This window comes from Lissotriton vulgaris, chromosome 11 (genome assembly GCF_964263255.1).
Source record: "Lissotriton vulgaris chromosome 11, aLisVul1.2, whole genome shotgun sequence".
Lineage (NCBI taxonomy): Eukaryota > Metazoa > Chordata > Amphibia > Caudata > Salamandridae > Lissotriton > Lissotriton vulgaris.
In genome coordinates this window covers 168757792-168774957 of record NC_141699.1, presented here as the reverse complement: position 1 = coordinate 168774957, position 17166 = coordinate 168757792, and the positions used below count along the sequence as shown (strand labels likewise).

General features: G+C 52.3%; 1 protein-coding gene across 22 annotated transcripts in view; it reads left to right on the top strand.

The window, feature by feature from the left end:
- ATXN2 (ataxin 2) overlaps positions 1-17166 on the top strand; it is a 1802199-nt gene that overhangs the window by 382162 nt on the left and 1402871 nt on the right. For all 22 annotated transcript variants that reach the window (XM_086943042.1, XM_086943056.1, XM_086943053.1 and 19 more), the window contains one exon: positions 2842-2933. In XM_086943042.1, coding sequence (XP_086799168.1) covers positions 2842-2933 — 92 coding nt within the window. The remainder of the gene's footprint in view (positions 1-2841; positions 2934-17166) is intronic.

The following is a 17166-nucleotide window of genomic DNA, read 5'->3' as shown; positions in this document are numbered from 1 at the left end:
CATCTTTGTTCAAGTCCCCTATTGTAAATCGCTTTTTGAAAGGCATCACCCACACGTTTCCACCTGTTCCCTTCGTGATGCCTCAGTGGGACTTGAACCTGGTTCTTACTTACCTGATGTGCGCTCCCTTTGAGCCACTTCACAACTGTCCTATCCGCCTTCTTACTTTGAAGACTGCTTTCCTGTTTGCCATCACCTCTACCAGGAGAGTGAGTGAGCTCCAGGCTTTTTCCTCTAAACCTCCTTTCCTCTATGTCCATCGAACAAGGTTGTGTTGCGGACTAGGCCCTCTTTCCTGCCCAAGGTTGTCACAGCCTTCCACATCGGGCAGTCTATCACCTTACCCACCTTCTTTCCGCCTCCGTATCCCTCAAAGGAGGAAGAGCGGCTCCACCATCTGGACCCAAAATGTGCGCTCTCATTCTATTTGGATCGCACACGCCAGTTCCGGGTGGATGACCAACTCTTTGTTGGTTACCTGGGCGCTAAGAAGGGACGGTGGGTACACAAGCTGACCATCTCTCGGTGGGTCTTCTTGTGTATCAAGGGTTGTTACTCCTTGTCAAGGAAGGAGCCTCCTGTTGGGCTGAGGGCCCATTCCACTCGGGCCACGGCGGCTACCACTGCCCTGGGCCGGGGTGTCCCCTTGCAGGACATCTGTCAGGCAGCTACGTGGGCATCGCTGCACACGTTTGCAAGACACTACTGCCTGGACAACCAAGTCCGCAGGGATGGCTTCTTTGGTCGTTCCGTCCTCCAGGACTTTCTGGTGTGATTATTGGTTTGCAGACCCTCCACCGGGGTTGGTATTGCTGGGGTATCTATTCTAAGGTAAGGAATCTAATACTAACCTGTTTCTTTCAGATAAACAAGTTACTTACCTTCGGTAACGATATATCTGTAAGAAACAGTAGTTGGTATTAGATTCTTTACCGCCCCACCCATCCTCCCCGTTCTGCGAACCGATATCTAGGGTTAAGGTCATCCCCTTTCAGGGCCTAGTTTCAATGGCACCAGTGTTGGTTTTTGACATGGCTCTGCGTTTTTGGCACGGAAAAGCTGTGTCTAAGGACTGACGTCAGCACGCGGAGGCGGCGTCTAAGTACTCCGTCGACGTCATCACGGCGCCCACGACGACGGACGCGGAGCCGCACACGACGCGTACTGACGCGCAAGGCTACTGCGACGCCACCATCACCATCACCATCAACACCAAGACGTGTTCGTGGGATAACAGGTGGTCTTTGGGCTTTATCATTCTTGAATGTAATGTATGCGTAATATTTAAGGGAGAATTAATGGGACGAGAGAAGTGTTTAAATCTGTAAGATAAATACTAGTGGCCTAACATGTCAACATATTGTCTATCGCTGATCCTAAATAACTGTTAAAACAAACGCCTCAATGTAAGAGCTTCCTATCTGCTTGCTAATCTCGAAGTATGGGGAGGAACTGACTGCTGAGGTTCAGCTACTCACAAGTTCGCTCAACAAAGGAAAACCAGAGTTTCTTAGGCTTTCTGGCTCTGTAGTTTTGCTTGCATTGCAAGAAAGTTGTCAGCAGTTCAACCTTGACCCATGATGGCGATAGGTGGTTGTTTTTTTTTTTTTTCTTTTTTGGGACAGTAGCCGCAGGAGTTTTTATGAAGAATGTTTTACAGGAATTGTCCTCAACAAAATTATTCTAAAAATTGCCATTGTGTTTTGCGCTCTTGCTAATAATGTGAAAGAGCTTTAATTTTGTCTTTCATGAAGCACCTGTTAACTCTGTGATATAGTTACAAATTTTTAATGTACTCCCCTTTGACAGGCACAGAAGAGGATGAACATGAAAAGGTGCTATCTAGCAAGGGCACGAGGGGGCTAGTGGTCAGGAATAAGCAGGGAGCTTCCTTTACTACAATGGCCTGCAATGGCTGAAAAATAGCGTGTGGGTCATCTAAATTGACATAGTTATTCCTAAGATTGTAGAGTACTCAAAAACAAAAAGAGAAACCAAGCACTAATGGAAAACTGGTTAACCTATCTTTGTTCTCTAAAAATGCGGTTATCAGAATGTCACTTTCATTTTTGCCAACGATTGTTTTTACTGAAATCCTCTTTCATAAACTGAACAAAGACTTCATAGTTTTTTAATTGGTCTGTTTTGTAAAAAATAAAAAATATATGAATAGACTTTGTTGGTCCACAACAGTTTAAACGGTTGTTGCCAGTGGAGACCAGGCTCCCCCATATTTATTTTCAGTAAATCAAGTGATGTAGTGTGTCATACCCCCCTACCTTGCAGCTGTGCAAAAGTAGATATGCAGGTACATATGCAGATCAGAGACCCCTGAAACCCCTTTTGCATTCCGTGGATATAAGGCAGTGGATGTTAGTGTCAGAATGGCATGCTGTGAAATCAGGCCTGACTAAGGAAATATATTTTTGGTTTCATTGTTAACAACATGCCATGCTTCAGTTGATCCTGTAACTCTTGCTTTGGTTATATTTCTGTACACAGGACTGAGGGTTGAAGAAGAATAAGTGAAATGTACTTGCTCTGGTAACAACTGTTCTTATTCCTTAAACCCACTCACCCGTTCATACCACCATTTATACGCCCAATTTCATTGTAGCCATTATGTACTTTGACCCATAAGTGAAGAAAAGATTGTCAGAACATAAAGGCTCTTATTGGTGTAGTACAGGTGGTGCAGGAAGTGGTTGGATCCATCCCCTTTTTTTAGTTCTGCATACTATTGAAGGAGAAAATCGATTTAGGAATACTGGCGTTACTGTGGTAAGCTTTGTTAATTGCTCCATTACCAATATAATAAAGCATGTGTTTTTTCCCTTCTAGTCTAATGGATGGGATCCCAATGATATGTTTCGGTATAATGAAGAAAACTATGGCATAGTGTCTACATATGACAGCAGTCTTTCCTCTTATACGTAAGTTTGAAACATTTCTTTTTATAAGCCTAAATTAGACACATTTCTGCTCATTTTCTTGTGAACAGTGTCCATTAAAGACACTTCAGTATTCTGTAATGCGTTCGCTTTATTTCGTTGTTTATACTTGCCGTTTCTTTTTAATAGATACCAACAGAAAAAAGTTACATTCCTCTAAACAATAGAAATGATTTGTTTCCCATAATTTTAGTGTTTGAGGCATGTGTGGCTGTAGATATGCATGCTGTACATACTCCTGCCATCTAGTGTTGGATATGTGCAGGTTGTTTTTCTTCAGAGAAGTATTCAGAGTTACGACTCCTCCTGCTGGTAAAGCGCATGGTCATCAACACCAATGTTAGATTGTTTTCTTTCCACCATTTGGTTCTTACGTGTGCTCTGGTTCGACACTGCCATTATGCTCTGGTCAGTCTACACAGGTTCCTTCCCTTCGTCAGTATTGTTCCTCAATCGCGTTCCTCTTTTCTCTTTATCCCAGGTCGACCACTCCGGCCAGGCGACTTTTGGTCGGCCTCGGCTCCACCTGGGTCTTCACCCTTCGAGCCTTCTTCCTTCTTCCAACCGTGTTCCCTCCACAATACCTTTATCAGTTCTGTAAATTGTGTCTGTCTCCCGAGTGAGGGGTTGTCTGCGACACCTGCCAATCCATCCGCGACTGTCAGTTTTGACGTTTCGATATCGCGTAGGAGCAGAAAAAACACCCTGGATTTCGAGGGGGAGCACTATCCACAACAGATGAACACAGATGAGAAAGCTTTCTTACCTGACTACAGCTCTGGCTCCAATGTGGAAATCGAGGATCTTCCACCAGCGCAGGCATCCATAAGTATTGGGCTCCCACTCCCTCAACACTGCTCGCAAGCTGAACAGCCCCTTTCCTAAAGTCGTCCATCTGCTCTGGAGCACCAGAGACAGGCCATCGGGCCACCACTGCCTTCGGGTTATGGTTGGCACTGACCGCCACCTTCGAAAGAACTGTTTCGTTGCCTTTTCCTCCCTCCTCTGAGCAGACTTTACCATCAGAGCCATCACCTTCGGCATTCAAATCGGCGTTGGACCTGAGAGCATCAGCGCAACCACCAAGAAGGGCCACGGCTCGGGTTCTGAGGAGCTATTCTCCATAAACTTCAAGCGGAGATTGACGCCCGGCATAAACACTTGATGATTCATTCCACATGGGCTGGATTCTCACCCGCCCGACGGGTTGTGCTGCTCAACTATCCAAATGTCAGTTGTCCGAGGAAGCCTTGGACTTGCCACCTCCATCCAAGCAGCGCAGGAAAGTGGGCAAGGCTACTAGCCCTTTGCCCTTCACTCTCCACCACCACATCCCCCTGCTCCACAGCACTCACCTTCCCCAGCCACTTCTCCAAGCGACCCTCTTCCCTGTACTCCTCAAGGGTCCCTTTACTTGGACATTAGGGGTTAGGGGGAAGGGGAATGCATTTGACACTCATCCGCAGGGTAATTCCTGGGACTCCTAGGATGCTGATCCACTGGCGGACACAGATCCTGACCTGTACCCTGTTGGTCCCGCCCCTCTTGACGACTCCAGGTCCTACTTTGAACTGATTGACTGAGTGAATGAAGATTATTTATATAGTGCTCTGCTACTCCAGTAGTGTACTGCCGCTCAGCATCAAACGCAGAAACCGAGGAACAGAACTCGGCCAGTAAACCAGTACCTTAAAGAGTAAGTTGGTAATGCTAATTTAAAACTTGCCTCCTCACCCATCGGATGCCAAGGGCCTTGAAAAGAAGGCGCAAAATGCAGCCCAGGCATTGAAGAAAAGGACGATCGAGAGCCATCTGTGGCCGTAAGAACCCCACGGATCCCATTCCAGGGATACCGGTGAGGGAAGAACATCGAAATCGCTGAAGACTGGTGCGGGCCGAGAGGCCGCGAAGGACAAAACCATACCTTCGGAAGCAGAATCCACCACGCCCAAGAAGAGGATCTCCCTGGCTTCAGACGTCGTAAGGGCCTTGTCATTCGGAATAAAATCAGCACCAAGAGTTTTCATAAAGTGCCTAGCAGCTGCAGCTGCGGCCTTAAGAAAGAGGACACCACCTCTATACCTATCTAGGCTACTGGCTGGTGAAGGCAAGTTAAAGGAATAGATGTTATGCAAACGTTTCTCAGGTAATCACAATGCTGTAAGGTAAACCACAAGAAATCCTCAATAAGACCAGAACAATAAAAATCCTTCCAAGAAGCAAGATTAAACTCCCAAGATTGAACTGGCATACCTGACCCAAAGGAGGATACAAGATATCACCCCGCAAACTTGCCTCTTCCAGAAGGGATAGTCTCTAACAGCGAGGACAGTCATGAAACTCATGGTCAGATAGCATCATGCATTCTCCTCATTACCCATGCACCTCTACGTATGCCTCTCTACAGGAATAACTGTGCAACATTTTGGTCACAAACCACAGGGAGTAGGGAGGATCTAGTGTTTGGTCTCAGACGGAGATTCAGTGGTGGGCATCCAAGAACATAACACTAAGCAGACTTTTCAACTTCCTTAGTGACCATCACAACAGATGCGTCCCACAAGGGTTGTGGAGAACATTCAGGAGATCTCAGGGCACGGGGTCAATGGAACGACATAGACTCCACAAAACAGATCAACTTCCTAGAGATGAAGATGGTGTTCCTGGCACTAAAGGCATTCCAAGCCCACATAGGAGAGAAGACCATATTGATTCAGATTGACAATACCACAACAATGTTTTACCTCAACAAACCGGGAGGACTAACATCATTTACCCGAAACAACCTAGCTCAAGAAATATGGAAATAGGCCAGCTCAAGGATAATAAAGCTGAAGACAATTCACCTGCCAGAAAAGGACAACACAGATGCGGATCAGCTCAGCCACAGAACAGAAGCTCACACTATTGGGCGATAAAGCAAAGAAGCCTACAAAGGGTCTTTAGCCTCTGGTGGACACCAGAAATAGAACTATTTGCAATAGTTGAGAACAAGAAATGCCAATTCTTTGCTTCCAGTTTTCAACTCCACACATCAAAAGGGAATGCATTGTCGCTAAACTGGTCAGGGTCATTTGCATATACTTTTCCTCCAATTCCTCTGCTACAAAGGGTTCTGGAAAAAGTCAGACAACCAGAAACAGGCATATTTCTCATAGCCCCTCAATGGACAAGCAGACCTGGTGCTCAAGCTTACTTGAACCGTCCAAGGGACAAATGATCAGATTCAAGCAACCTGAGTACATAGAGTTCAGACATTTAAACTTACTGCTAAGAACAATAGAGATACTAAAGGAGGCAAGAAAGCAAAACACACAACAGTGCTGCATAGCTAAGGGGAAACGGTACATCATATAGTGTACAGAGAAAAATACATTTAAATCAATATCCACACAGTAAACAGTCCTAATATATCGTACACACTTGCTAGACCGCATGATCAACTACTCAAGCCTCAAGGTGCACCTGGCAGCGATTGTAGCCTACCCCAGGCGAGATTCATGTAGAGGTGTTTTTCACATCACCAGTCATCAAAAGATTCCTGGAAGGTTCCAAGAGGATTGCACCCCCAAGGAGTGCTCCAGCCCCAACATGGAGCTTAAACACAGTTCTAAAACAGTTAATAACAACCGTTCGAACCCATGCAAAAAACAGAGCTCCGATACATCTTGATAAAGACTGCCGCCGTAATAGCTATAACAGCTCTACAGATAGTAAGTTAACTTTCGGCATGAACTATTGTTGAACCATACATGCAAATCCACAGGAACAGGGTTATCCTAAGGACCAACCCTCAATTCCTACCTAAGGTAGTAAGCAAATGCCACATGAATCAAAGCATTCAGCTAGCAGTTAAAAAAAATGTATATATTTTTATTTTCATCTTAACAAAACAATTAGGACAGCTTCTTAAAAGTTCTTTCCGTTATGTTACATCATACATATGTAAGTCAGCGGGTACATACTGGTCATAGTCAATCCAGGGCTTTGCGGGGAAAAAACATAGCAACATAATATAGCACATCATAACTCCATTTTAGCAAGGTACCTGCAAACAATCAGTCTAAATCCTCATCCTCCCCAGTGGTACGTGGTGGCTAACAAATACAACCTCTGAACCTGTTCCAGGCCCCCCATATTCCCTCCCATTTCCTCGGGCAACCACGATGGATGAAGACAGCCCTTTACGCTACCATCGCCTCGTCCAGATCTTTACACCATTTGTTGATGGTCGGGGAGACCGCCGATCCCCACGACATAACAATGTTGCATTTTGCTATCATCATGCCCAACATTACCCAGTCCAGCTGGCGATGGTTCAAATTGTTAGGCTCCCACACTTTAAGCAAGCAGCGGCGAGTCTCCGGCAACAGGGAGATACCAATCGTCTGGGAAATAGTACGCATTACTGCCGTCCTGTACGTTGTCATGTGTCTACAGTCCCAAATGGTGTGGAAGAATGTTCCTCCTGCCCTACCTATTTTGTACAAAGTCGTCCTAGTGTAATATGTGCGGTGCAGTATCTTTAATTGGACCAGTTTTAACCTGGAGGGGATAGCGGTTTCACGAGGTGAGACGAGGGCCTCCTGCCATTCGGAGTCGTCAAAGGGACCCACCTCTTCAGCCCAGTTCTGTTTCAACGTTGACATCACATCCGGAAGATTATTAATGAGTTTCCTATAAGTAAAGGAAGTAAAGTAAGTAAAGTATGAAGTCTTATATAGCGCGCGATTACCCTGGGGCATCTCGGCGCTTGCATAGGGAACCCGTCCTGGTATTCCCCTGTGAGATAGCCCTGGAAGGGTATCCACAAGGTGAAAGCCAGGCATCCCGCCGCGAGGGGCCGTTGTGGAGATTAAGCAAGCTATTGCCCAGAGTCGCAGAGTGTGAACCCGTGAGCTGAGAAGGCACCGGAGCGAGAATTAACGAGTCCGCCGAATTTTTGAGCCCAAGACCCGCCGAAGTGGCCTTATCCGTCATTTGGTCTGTCAGAAGTCTGTCCTCAAGCGGGGACGACTCCTGCAAGACAATGCCCCGTGGTATAACCGAGTGTAACGCGTGTGCAATCTGCAGATACCTGAACCTCTCCGTCAGACATTTCATATTGCGTTTGCAGGTGGCTAAAGTCGACTACGTCACCCTTCCTCCACAAGTCACCTACCACCGATATGCCGATGGAGTCCCAGGCCTGGAACCCCTTGCTGTTCCGAAGGAAGCCCAATTGCCAGGAGTCCCACAGTGGTGTCATTTGGGTGAGAATGTCCCTGCATTTAAGACGTCTATTGGCCTTGTACCACAACTGTACTGTAGTGGTGAGTCGGACCCACCAGGTCCGACGGAGGGCGGCGGGAGTAAAGATTGCAGAGTAGACCCCTACCTTCAAGAGAGTGCCTATCAGCAAAGTACGCCGGCTCAGTCTAAGGGGCATGTAACCAGAAATTAATCTGTTTAAGATGAGCCGCCCAGTAGTAGAGTTCAATGTTCGGGAGCGCTATCCCCCCCATCATACCATCTTCTGGTCAGTTTATCCTGGGCGATTCGGGGCGGCCGCGCCCCCCAAAGCAGATGAGACACTGATGCAGTGATCGCCTTGAAGTAAGTCGGTGGGACCAGAAACAGGTAATTTTTAAGCACATACAAAAAGTGCGGGAGCGCCATCATTTTGTACAGTGCCGCCTTTCCCAGGAGCGTGAGGGGAAGAGTCTGCCACACTTTAACGTCGCGTTTAAACCTTTCCAGTAGTGGTCGAAGGTTCAAATCATAAAATTCGTCGGGATCTGAGGTAATAAGAATAACTAGATATTTGAATGGCGCCGTCGCGACCCGTAGGGGACAGCTCCGAGGAAGCATGGGAGGTGAGCCAGACAGAGCCTGAAGGACGGACTTGGTCCAGTTGATCTTATAACCGGACACCCTACCAAACTTCTCAGACATTTTATAACTCGAGAATAGATTTTTTGGGGGAGCTGAGGTATAAAAGTATATCATCCGCGTATAAACTTATATGATCCTCCCACCCGTCTGTCCAATGGAGTCCTTTGATAGAAGGCTCCCACCTGACCCATATCGCAAGAGGCTCCAAAAGCAATGCAAAAAGCAGCGGGGACAGGGGGCACCCCTGCCTCGTGCCACGACCCAGAGGGAAGTCTCGTGAAATGTGACCATTGGCAGCAACATGCGCCAGTGGTTTAGTGTATAATAAACGAATCCAGGCACAGAACTTGGGGCCGAAGCCCATATGTTGGAGCACCGCAAACAGGTATGGCCATTCGACTGTGTCGAACGCCATGGTTGCGTCCAGGGAGAGGATGACTGCTGGTTCTTCTATAAGTGCCGAACGTGCCTTAACCGCATGAAGCCGACGAAGATTAAGAGCCGTGCTCCGATGCGGCATAAAACCAGATTGGTCCGGGCTAATCAGGGATGCAAGATGGGGAGTCAGCCTTAAGTCGAGTAATTTAGCTAGTATTTTGGGCTCAGCGTTAATGAGAGATATCGGACGATAGGAAGCGTAGTCCGCAGCCAGCGTGCCCGGCTTATGAACTGCAACTATCATTGCTAGCCGCTGATCTCTCGGTAGCTCCCCGCGCTCAAGGCTATCAGATAACATGTGGAGAAAGAAGGGGGCCGTCGTTTGCATTGTTCTCTTATGAAGTTCAACTGGCAGCCCATTCGGACCCAGCGCCTTGCCAGATGCCAGTGCATAGGTAGCAGCCTTCACCTCTTCAGTCGTAATATCCGCCTCTAAAAGAAGCGCTGCCTCCGAGGAGATCCTGGGTATAGTGAAATCTTTAATATATTCGTAGGCCTCCGAGACTGTGTATGACGCCTGGGGGGCGTAGACTCTTTCATAATGGTCCGCCAGTATATTGACTATACCAGCAGGATCGGATACCATGGTGCCAGTGGGGGGCAGCAATTGAGCAATGACTCTGTACACCCTGTCCTTCTTATCTAGCCAGGCCAGCATCTTCCCCGCCTTATCTCCCAGCTCGTATACCCTATGTCGAGTGGATTGGATCGGGGCGTGAACCATCTCCCTCTGCAGGGATAGGATCTCGGCCTGCTTAAGCCGAACCGTACGTATAGCTCCTGGAGACGGGTGTGTCTCCTGGTAACAGCCACAGATAGTTCCGTCTCGAGGCCATCCAAAGTTGCCCGCTGCTCCCTCTAATGCCCCGTGACCGAGGCCAATGCCTGCCCCCGCAGAACTGTCTTGTAAGCCTCCCAGAGCGTACTGGGGGAATCAACCGAACATTGATTCTCTTGGAAGTACTGCTTAGTAGTGCGTGTGAGGGCTGCCATGACAGGGGCCACCTCAAGGAACCCGGCATGCAGCGGAAACATTAGTCTTCTACCCGTTTGGCGAAGGGAGTATTTTAAAAGAATTGGGGAGTGGTCTGAGATACCTCTTGGATGTATTGTGACCTCCTCCAGACCTCTTAGGGCGTCTGCGGATAATAGGAAATAGTCAATGCGTGTGTGACAGGTGTGTACTGGGGAGTAGAAAGTGAAGCACGTCTCCACCGGATGCTTGAATCTCCAACCATCTGTAAGACCTAGGGCCTCCATTAGACCAAGAAGACGTCGCCCACACTGCAGCTCTGTCCTAGTAGGGAATCCATCTAGGGTTCCATCAATGATGTTGTTGAAGTCGCTCCTCATCAGGAGTGTCGCAGCCGGTAGCGCAAGGAGAAATGCTGTGAGAGCTGTGTGAGCTTGTGCGTGGAGTACCGGGGGTACGTACACAGACACCAGATTAAACATCCTACCCTTCCATTGACAGGTTAACACTGCGAATCAGCCCTGATCGTCAACCCGAGTTTGGTGCAACAACAGGGGAAAGTTTTTCTTAATAAGGATCCCAGTACCTCTCAAACCTGAGGAGAATTCAGCATGGGCCACCATCTTGTAGCCCCACCTGTTTATAGCTCGGGTAGCTGACCCCACGAGGTGTGTTTCTTGTAAGAAGACCACCGCTGGGCCACATAGTTTCAGATACTGCAGCACTAGACCCCTCTTCACCTTATCCCCTAACCCACGCACATTCCAGGTAAGCAGAGTGAGGGCCGGGAGAGGAGCCTGTAACTCCTGCGCATTAGTCTCAGCCATTATCAGTGGGTAGGCGAGTTAGGCACCAAGTAGTGCAAGTGTCCCGCAAAGCTGACATAGTGTAATATAAAGCTGTCCCGTAGTCAGTAAATCCAACAAACCAAAGAGCAACCTTTAGAAATACAATAGGAACAACAGAATCCGTTGCAACCATACCCTTCCCACCCAGAAAACCGTCCCCCCCTCCCTGCCTCCCTGCTCAGCGAACTGAAAACTTTCCGTCACCCCAACACAGCATAGCGCTCCTTCCCACCCATAGTTGCAATACTTGCGATCAGGGGGCTGTAGCCTGGTTTTGATCAGCGCTTCAATGTAAAGATCCATAGCTTGGGTCCCCTCCGTCTCCGGAATACCTATAATCCGTACGTTATTGCGTCTTGCGCGCTCCTCCTGGTCGTCCAGCTTCTCCGTCAGCATCTTGTTGTCCTTTCCGAGACTGGTCACTGACATTTGTAGGTCTGAAGTGTCCTGGACCAGAGATTTTGACACTCTCTACCTCCTTCACCCTGTCCGCCATTTTGTGAAGGTCTGCGCGCAGCATAGAAACGTCCATTGAGATCGTGCCAACCGTTGCCTGGACGTTCGCCAGTGCTCTCATGACATCCTCTATCAATCAATCAATCAAAGACATTTGTAGAGCGCACTACTTACCCGGAGGGTCTCAAGAAGTCCGGGGGGGGGGGGGGGGAGGGGGGAGGGGGTGCTGCTACTGCTCGAACAGCCAGGTCTTGAGCTTCTTCCTGAAGGAGAGGTGGTCTTGGGTCAGGCGCAGGTCGGTCGGGAGGGAGTTCCAGGTCTTGGCGGCCAGGTAGGAGAAGGACCTTCCTCCTGTTGTCGTTCTTCGGATGCGGGGGACGGCGGCGAGGGCGTGACTGGCTGATCGGAGATGGCGTTTGGGAGCGTAGAAGTTGATGCGGTAGTTGAGGTAGCTCGGCCCTTGATCGTGTAGGGCTTTGTGTGCGTGGGTGAGGAGACGGAAGGTGATTCTTTTGTTGACGGGGAGCCAATGCAGGTCTCTCAGATGTCCGGAGATGTGGCTGTGACGTGGGATGTCGAGGATGAGTCTGGCTGAGGTGTTCTGGATCCGCTGGAGTCTCTTCTGGAGCTTGGCGGTGGTTCCGGCGTAGAGGGCGTTGCCGTAGTCCAGTCGGCAGGTGACGAGGGCCTGGGTGACCGTCTTCCTGGTCTCGGTGGGGATCCACCGGAAGATCTTCCGTAGCATGCGCAGGATGTTGAAGCACGACGAGGAGACGGCGTTGACTTGTCTGGTCATGGAGAGGGAGGAGTCCAGGATGACGCCCAGGTTCCGTGCGTGGTCCGTCGGTTTGGGTGCGGTGCCCAGGGCGGGGGGCCACCAGGAGTCGTCCCAGGCAGAGGGCGAGGAGCCCAGGATGAGGACTTCCATCTTGTCTGAGTTCAGTTTCAGGCGGCTGGTCGTCATCCACTCGGCTACGTCTTTCATCCCTTTCGTGGAGGTCGGCTCTGGCGGCGGCGGGGTCGTTGGTCAGGGAGAGGATCAGCTGGGTGTCGTCAGCGTAGGAGATGATGTTGAGGTTGTGCTGGCGTGCGATGGCCGCGAGGGGGCTCATGTACACGTTGAAGAGGGTGGGGCTCAGCGAGGATCCTTGAGGGACGCCGCAGATGACTTCGGTGGCCTCTGACTTGTACGGTGGTAGTCGGACTCTCTGTGTTCTTCCGTTGAGGAAGGAGATGATCCACTCCAGTGCCCTCTCCTGGATTCCGACGTTGCTGAGGCGCTGCACTAGGTCTAGGAGGATGAGGGCCGCTGTTTCTCCATTGTCCATCAGGGCTCGGATGTCATCGGTGGCAGCGATGAGGGCGGTCTCGGTGCTGTGGTTGGCTCGGAAGCCAGACTGTGAGGGGTCGAGGGATCCATTCGTCTCAAGGAAGGCGGCCAGCTGCTTGTTGACGGTCTTCTCGATGACTTTGGCTGGAAACGGGAGGAGCGAGATGGGGCGGTAATTCTTGAGTTCAGTGGGGTCCGCTGTAGGTTTCTTGAGTAGGGCGCTGAGTTCGGCATGCTTCCAGCTCTCTGGGAAGGTGGCGGTGTCGAAGGAGGTGTTGATGATGTCCCGCAGGTGGGGTGCGATGACAGCGTCGGCCTTGTTGAAGACGTGGTGAGGGCAGGGGTCGGTTGGAGATCCGGAGTGGATGGAGTTCATCATGCGGACGGTGTCTTCGGTGGTGATCGGAGTCCAGGCGCGGAGGGTGGTGGTGGGGGGCGGTGGTTCGGTCGTGGCGTGCGTCGGTTGAGTGCTGAAGCTGTTGTGTATGTCCGCGATCTTGTTGTGGAAGTAGGAGGCGAGGGAGTTGCAGAGGTCTTGCGATGGGGTGATGTCGTTGTTTCCGGCGTTGGGGTTGGAGAGCTCTTTCACGATGTTGAAGAGTTCCTTGCAGTTGTGTGCGTTGTTGTCCAGCCGGTCCTTGAATGCAGTTTTCTTGGTGGCGCGGATCAGTTGGTGGTGCTTCCGGGTGGCAAGCTTGAGGGTGGTCATGTTGTCCGGTGTTGGTTCCCTTCTCCAGGCTTTCTCGAGGGCTCTGCAGTTCTTCTTGGAGCTCTTGAGATCGTCGGTGAACCACGGGGCCTTCTTGCTGCCGGGTCTGCTGGGCGGGGTCCTCAGAGGGGCGAGTTCGTTCGCGCAGTTGCTGATCCACTTCGTGAGGTTGTCGGCGGCCTGGCTGGGGTTCGCTGAGCTGGCGGGAGGGTCCTGGCTCAGGGAAGCGGCGAGCTGGTCGGCTGTGATCTTGTTCCAGCTTCTTCGAGCAACCTGTTGCTGGCGTCGGTTGAGTGCTGAAGCTGTTGTGTATGTCCGCGATCTTGTTGTGTGGAAGTAGGAGGCGAGGGAGTTGCAGAGGTCTTGCGATGGGGTGATGTTGTTGTTTCCGGCGTTGGGGTTGGAGAGCTCTTTCACGATGTTGAAGAGTTCCTTGCAGTTGTGTGCGTTGTTGTCCAGCCGGTCCTTGAATGCAGTTTTCTTGGTGGCGCGGATCAGTTGATGGTGCTTCCGGGTGGCAAGCTTGAGGGTGGTCATGTTGTCCGGTGTTGGTTCCCTTCTCCAGGCTTTCTCGAGGGCTCTGCAGTTCTTCTTGGAGCTCTTGAGTTCGTCGGTGAACCACGGGGCCTTCTTGCTGCCGGGTCTGCTGGGCGGGGTCCTCAGTGGGGCGAGTTCGTTCGCGCAGTTGCTGATCCACTTCGTGAGGTTGTCGGCGGCCTGGCTGGGGTTCGCTGAGCTGGCGGGAGGGTCCTGGCTCAGGGAAGCGGCGAGCTGGTCGGCTGTGATCTTGTTCCAGCTTCTTCGAGCAACCTGTTGCTGGTGGTGGTGGATCGTCGTTCTTTTGAAGGTGAAGTGGACGCAGCTGTGGTCCGTCCAGTGGAGACGGGTGGCGTGGCTGAAGGCGATGTCTTTGCAGGATGAGAAGACGGCGTCGAGTGTGTGTCCGGCGAGGTGGGTGGGGGTGGACACCAGCTGCTTGAGACCGAGGTTGGCGAGGTTGTAGAGCAGGGTGATGGTGTTGCGGTCGTTGTTGTTCTCCAGGTGGAAGTTGATGTCCCCCAGGAGGATGTAGTCAGCGGAGGGGAGGGCATGCGGGCTGATGAAGTCGGCGATGTCCTCGCTGAATTGTGTGCGTGGTCCCGGGGGTCGGTAGATCAGGGTGCCTCTGAGGGTGGTTTTGGGGTCCGTGTGGATCTGGAAGTGCAGGTGTCCGGCGGTTGTCAGGGTGTCGTCGGTGTTGGTCTTGATGCGGATGGTGTCCCTGTAGATGATGGCGATGCCTCCTCCAGTCTGGTTGTCGCGGTCTCTTCGGGTGATCTTGTAGCCCTCTGGGATGGCGATGGCGATGTCGGGCGCTGAGGAGTCGTTCATCCAGGTTTCCGTGAGGAAGGCGACGTCAGGAGCTGTGGTGTCGAGGAGGTTCCAGAGTTCGATGGCGTGTCTATGGACGGAGCGGGTGTTGAGGAGGATGCACTTCAGGTGGTTGCTGCTGGTGTTCGGCTTGGCGGGTGTTGGTGCGGAACAGGTCCGGATGCAGGTGAACTTGCAGGCGTGGCAGCTGAAGGGTCCGTGGGTTCGTCACGGGGTGGCGCGGTAGCATCCCGGGATTCGGCCGGTGTTGAGTGCGTTGAGAGTGGCGGCGTCGTACGTCCGGCGGGTGGGCTGGGGTCTGCGGGGGCCAGGGGTCCTGGCGCTGGGCGCGGTTCAGGCGCGGACGGGCGCAGACGGGCTTACCTTTGGCGCACCATTGGCGCTCAGTCGGTGCTCCCGCTGCGCGCGTCCGCTGCGCGGTCGCTCTGGGGGCGTCATAAGAGGGGAGCCGGGAGGGAGGGTTCGCTGGGAGGCGGGAGCGTGGGAGCCAATCGGCTCGCGGGTGGGCGGGGCCGCAGGCAGGCAGCGGCGGGAAATCTGTGCGGGCTTGGCGGGCGGCCCTGTTTCGGCTGGGGCGCCGGGAGCGATCAGGCGAGCAGGCAGCAGGTGAGGCTCTGAGGCAGAGGAAGAGAGGAGCGTGGGGGCGACCAGGCCGAGGGCACAGTGGTCGCTCCCAAGAAGGAAGCAAGGTCCCCTTAAGAGGGGAGCCGGGAGGGAGGGTTCGCTGGGAGGCGGGAGCGTGGGAGCCAATCGGCTCGCGGGTGGGCGGGGCCGCAGGCAGGCAGCGGTGGGAAATCTGTGCGGGCTTGGCGGGCGGCCCTGTGGCGGCTGGGGCGCCGGGAGCGATCAGGCGAGCAGGCAGCAGGTGAGGCTCTGAGGCAGAGGAAGAGAGGAGCGTGGGGGCGACCAGGCCGAGGGCACAGTGGCACTAGTGTGATTTTCTTCCCTCCATCGCTCTGCTGCGGCTTAGTCCGAGGTGGCGTAGTGCTAGGTCCCTTGTCGTAGGCATACTTGTCTAGCTTACCCTGGACGGTCTGGTTCTTGGGCCCCCTGCCCGCCATCTTGACGCATGTGTGAGGATGTATCGCAGTCACAGAGTGTAGCCACCAGGGGGATGACAAAGCCTGCTTCCAGGTTAGCAAGAGAAGGGCCCGCCAATGTAGTCCAGGCAGAGCGGAGGGAGAAGGGTAGGTCCAACGCACAGGGCCGCACTCTGTGGGTGCAGTGGGAGCGACCTCTGACCACCAGGAAATCTACACCGTGCAAATCAGGGCACCCTCAGGCAGAAAAGTACATATAGCAAGGGCCGCCACTATCGACTGATGCGTACGGCAGGTCAAGGAGTATAGACAGTTCAGGCAGGGGCCCACCAGAGCACCAGGCTATGATCACGAGGCCTGCAGCGCCGTAGTTGAGGGGATGCTATATGTCCCACACAGGAGGCCGTCAACAGTTCAGGGGCAGAGAGATGATTCAGCACCCCGGAGAAGGATTGTGACCACAGCGGGCCGGACCAACAACGCCACCAAGCACAGATAGGGGGGAGGTGTGGGGGGGGGGGGAAAAACGCCAGGAGGACGCAGACAGTCCAGGGCGCCTCCAACACCACCCCTGTCCCGTCCCCCTCAGAGCGATCCAGGCCTCAGCAGCGCCGGGCAAGCAGGGAAGCCCAAGTAGAAGTGCTGCCCGGGGAGTACAAGGCAGCTCCAAGACCCTCTCTCACAGGGTCGGAATGGCGTAGTGGGGGGCGCGGAGGGTGGGGGGGGGGTCGAGGGCCGGAGCCGATAACAGCGCAGCTCAGGACCCGGCGATGATGAAGTGCGTGCCTCTGGGCACCTTGTCCCCGTCTCCGGCTGCAGGAACAATAGAGCCCCCGGCTCTGCAGGCCCCGCAGGGCCGCTGGCAGCTGAACGACGGTTCCAATGGCTGTGAGCATCCGCAGGGAACCGGAACCGCTCTGTTGGATGCCGCTCGCGTTCCGATGCAAGGGGAGCCCCTCAGCGGACTCCGGTAATACGGATCAGTGTGCGGATATTACATTAAGGGCTGTTGCGACTCTGGAGCTCCGGGACTATGTGGCCATTTTCTTCGGCCGGTAGCTACGCCCCTCCCCAGCTAGCAGTTTTTGACATGACTAGAAAGCAGCCTATAACTTGGATGTAAGAAAGGCTTTACTATACTGTCTACAAGAATCAATTGTTTGTCCCTCACTCAAA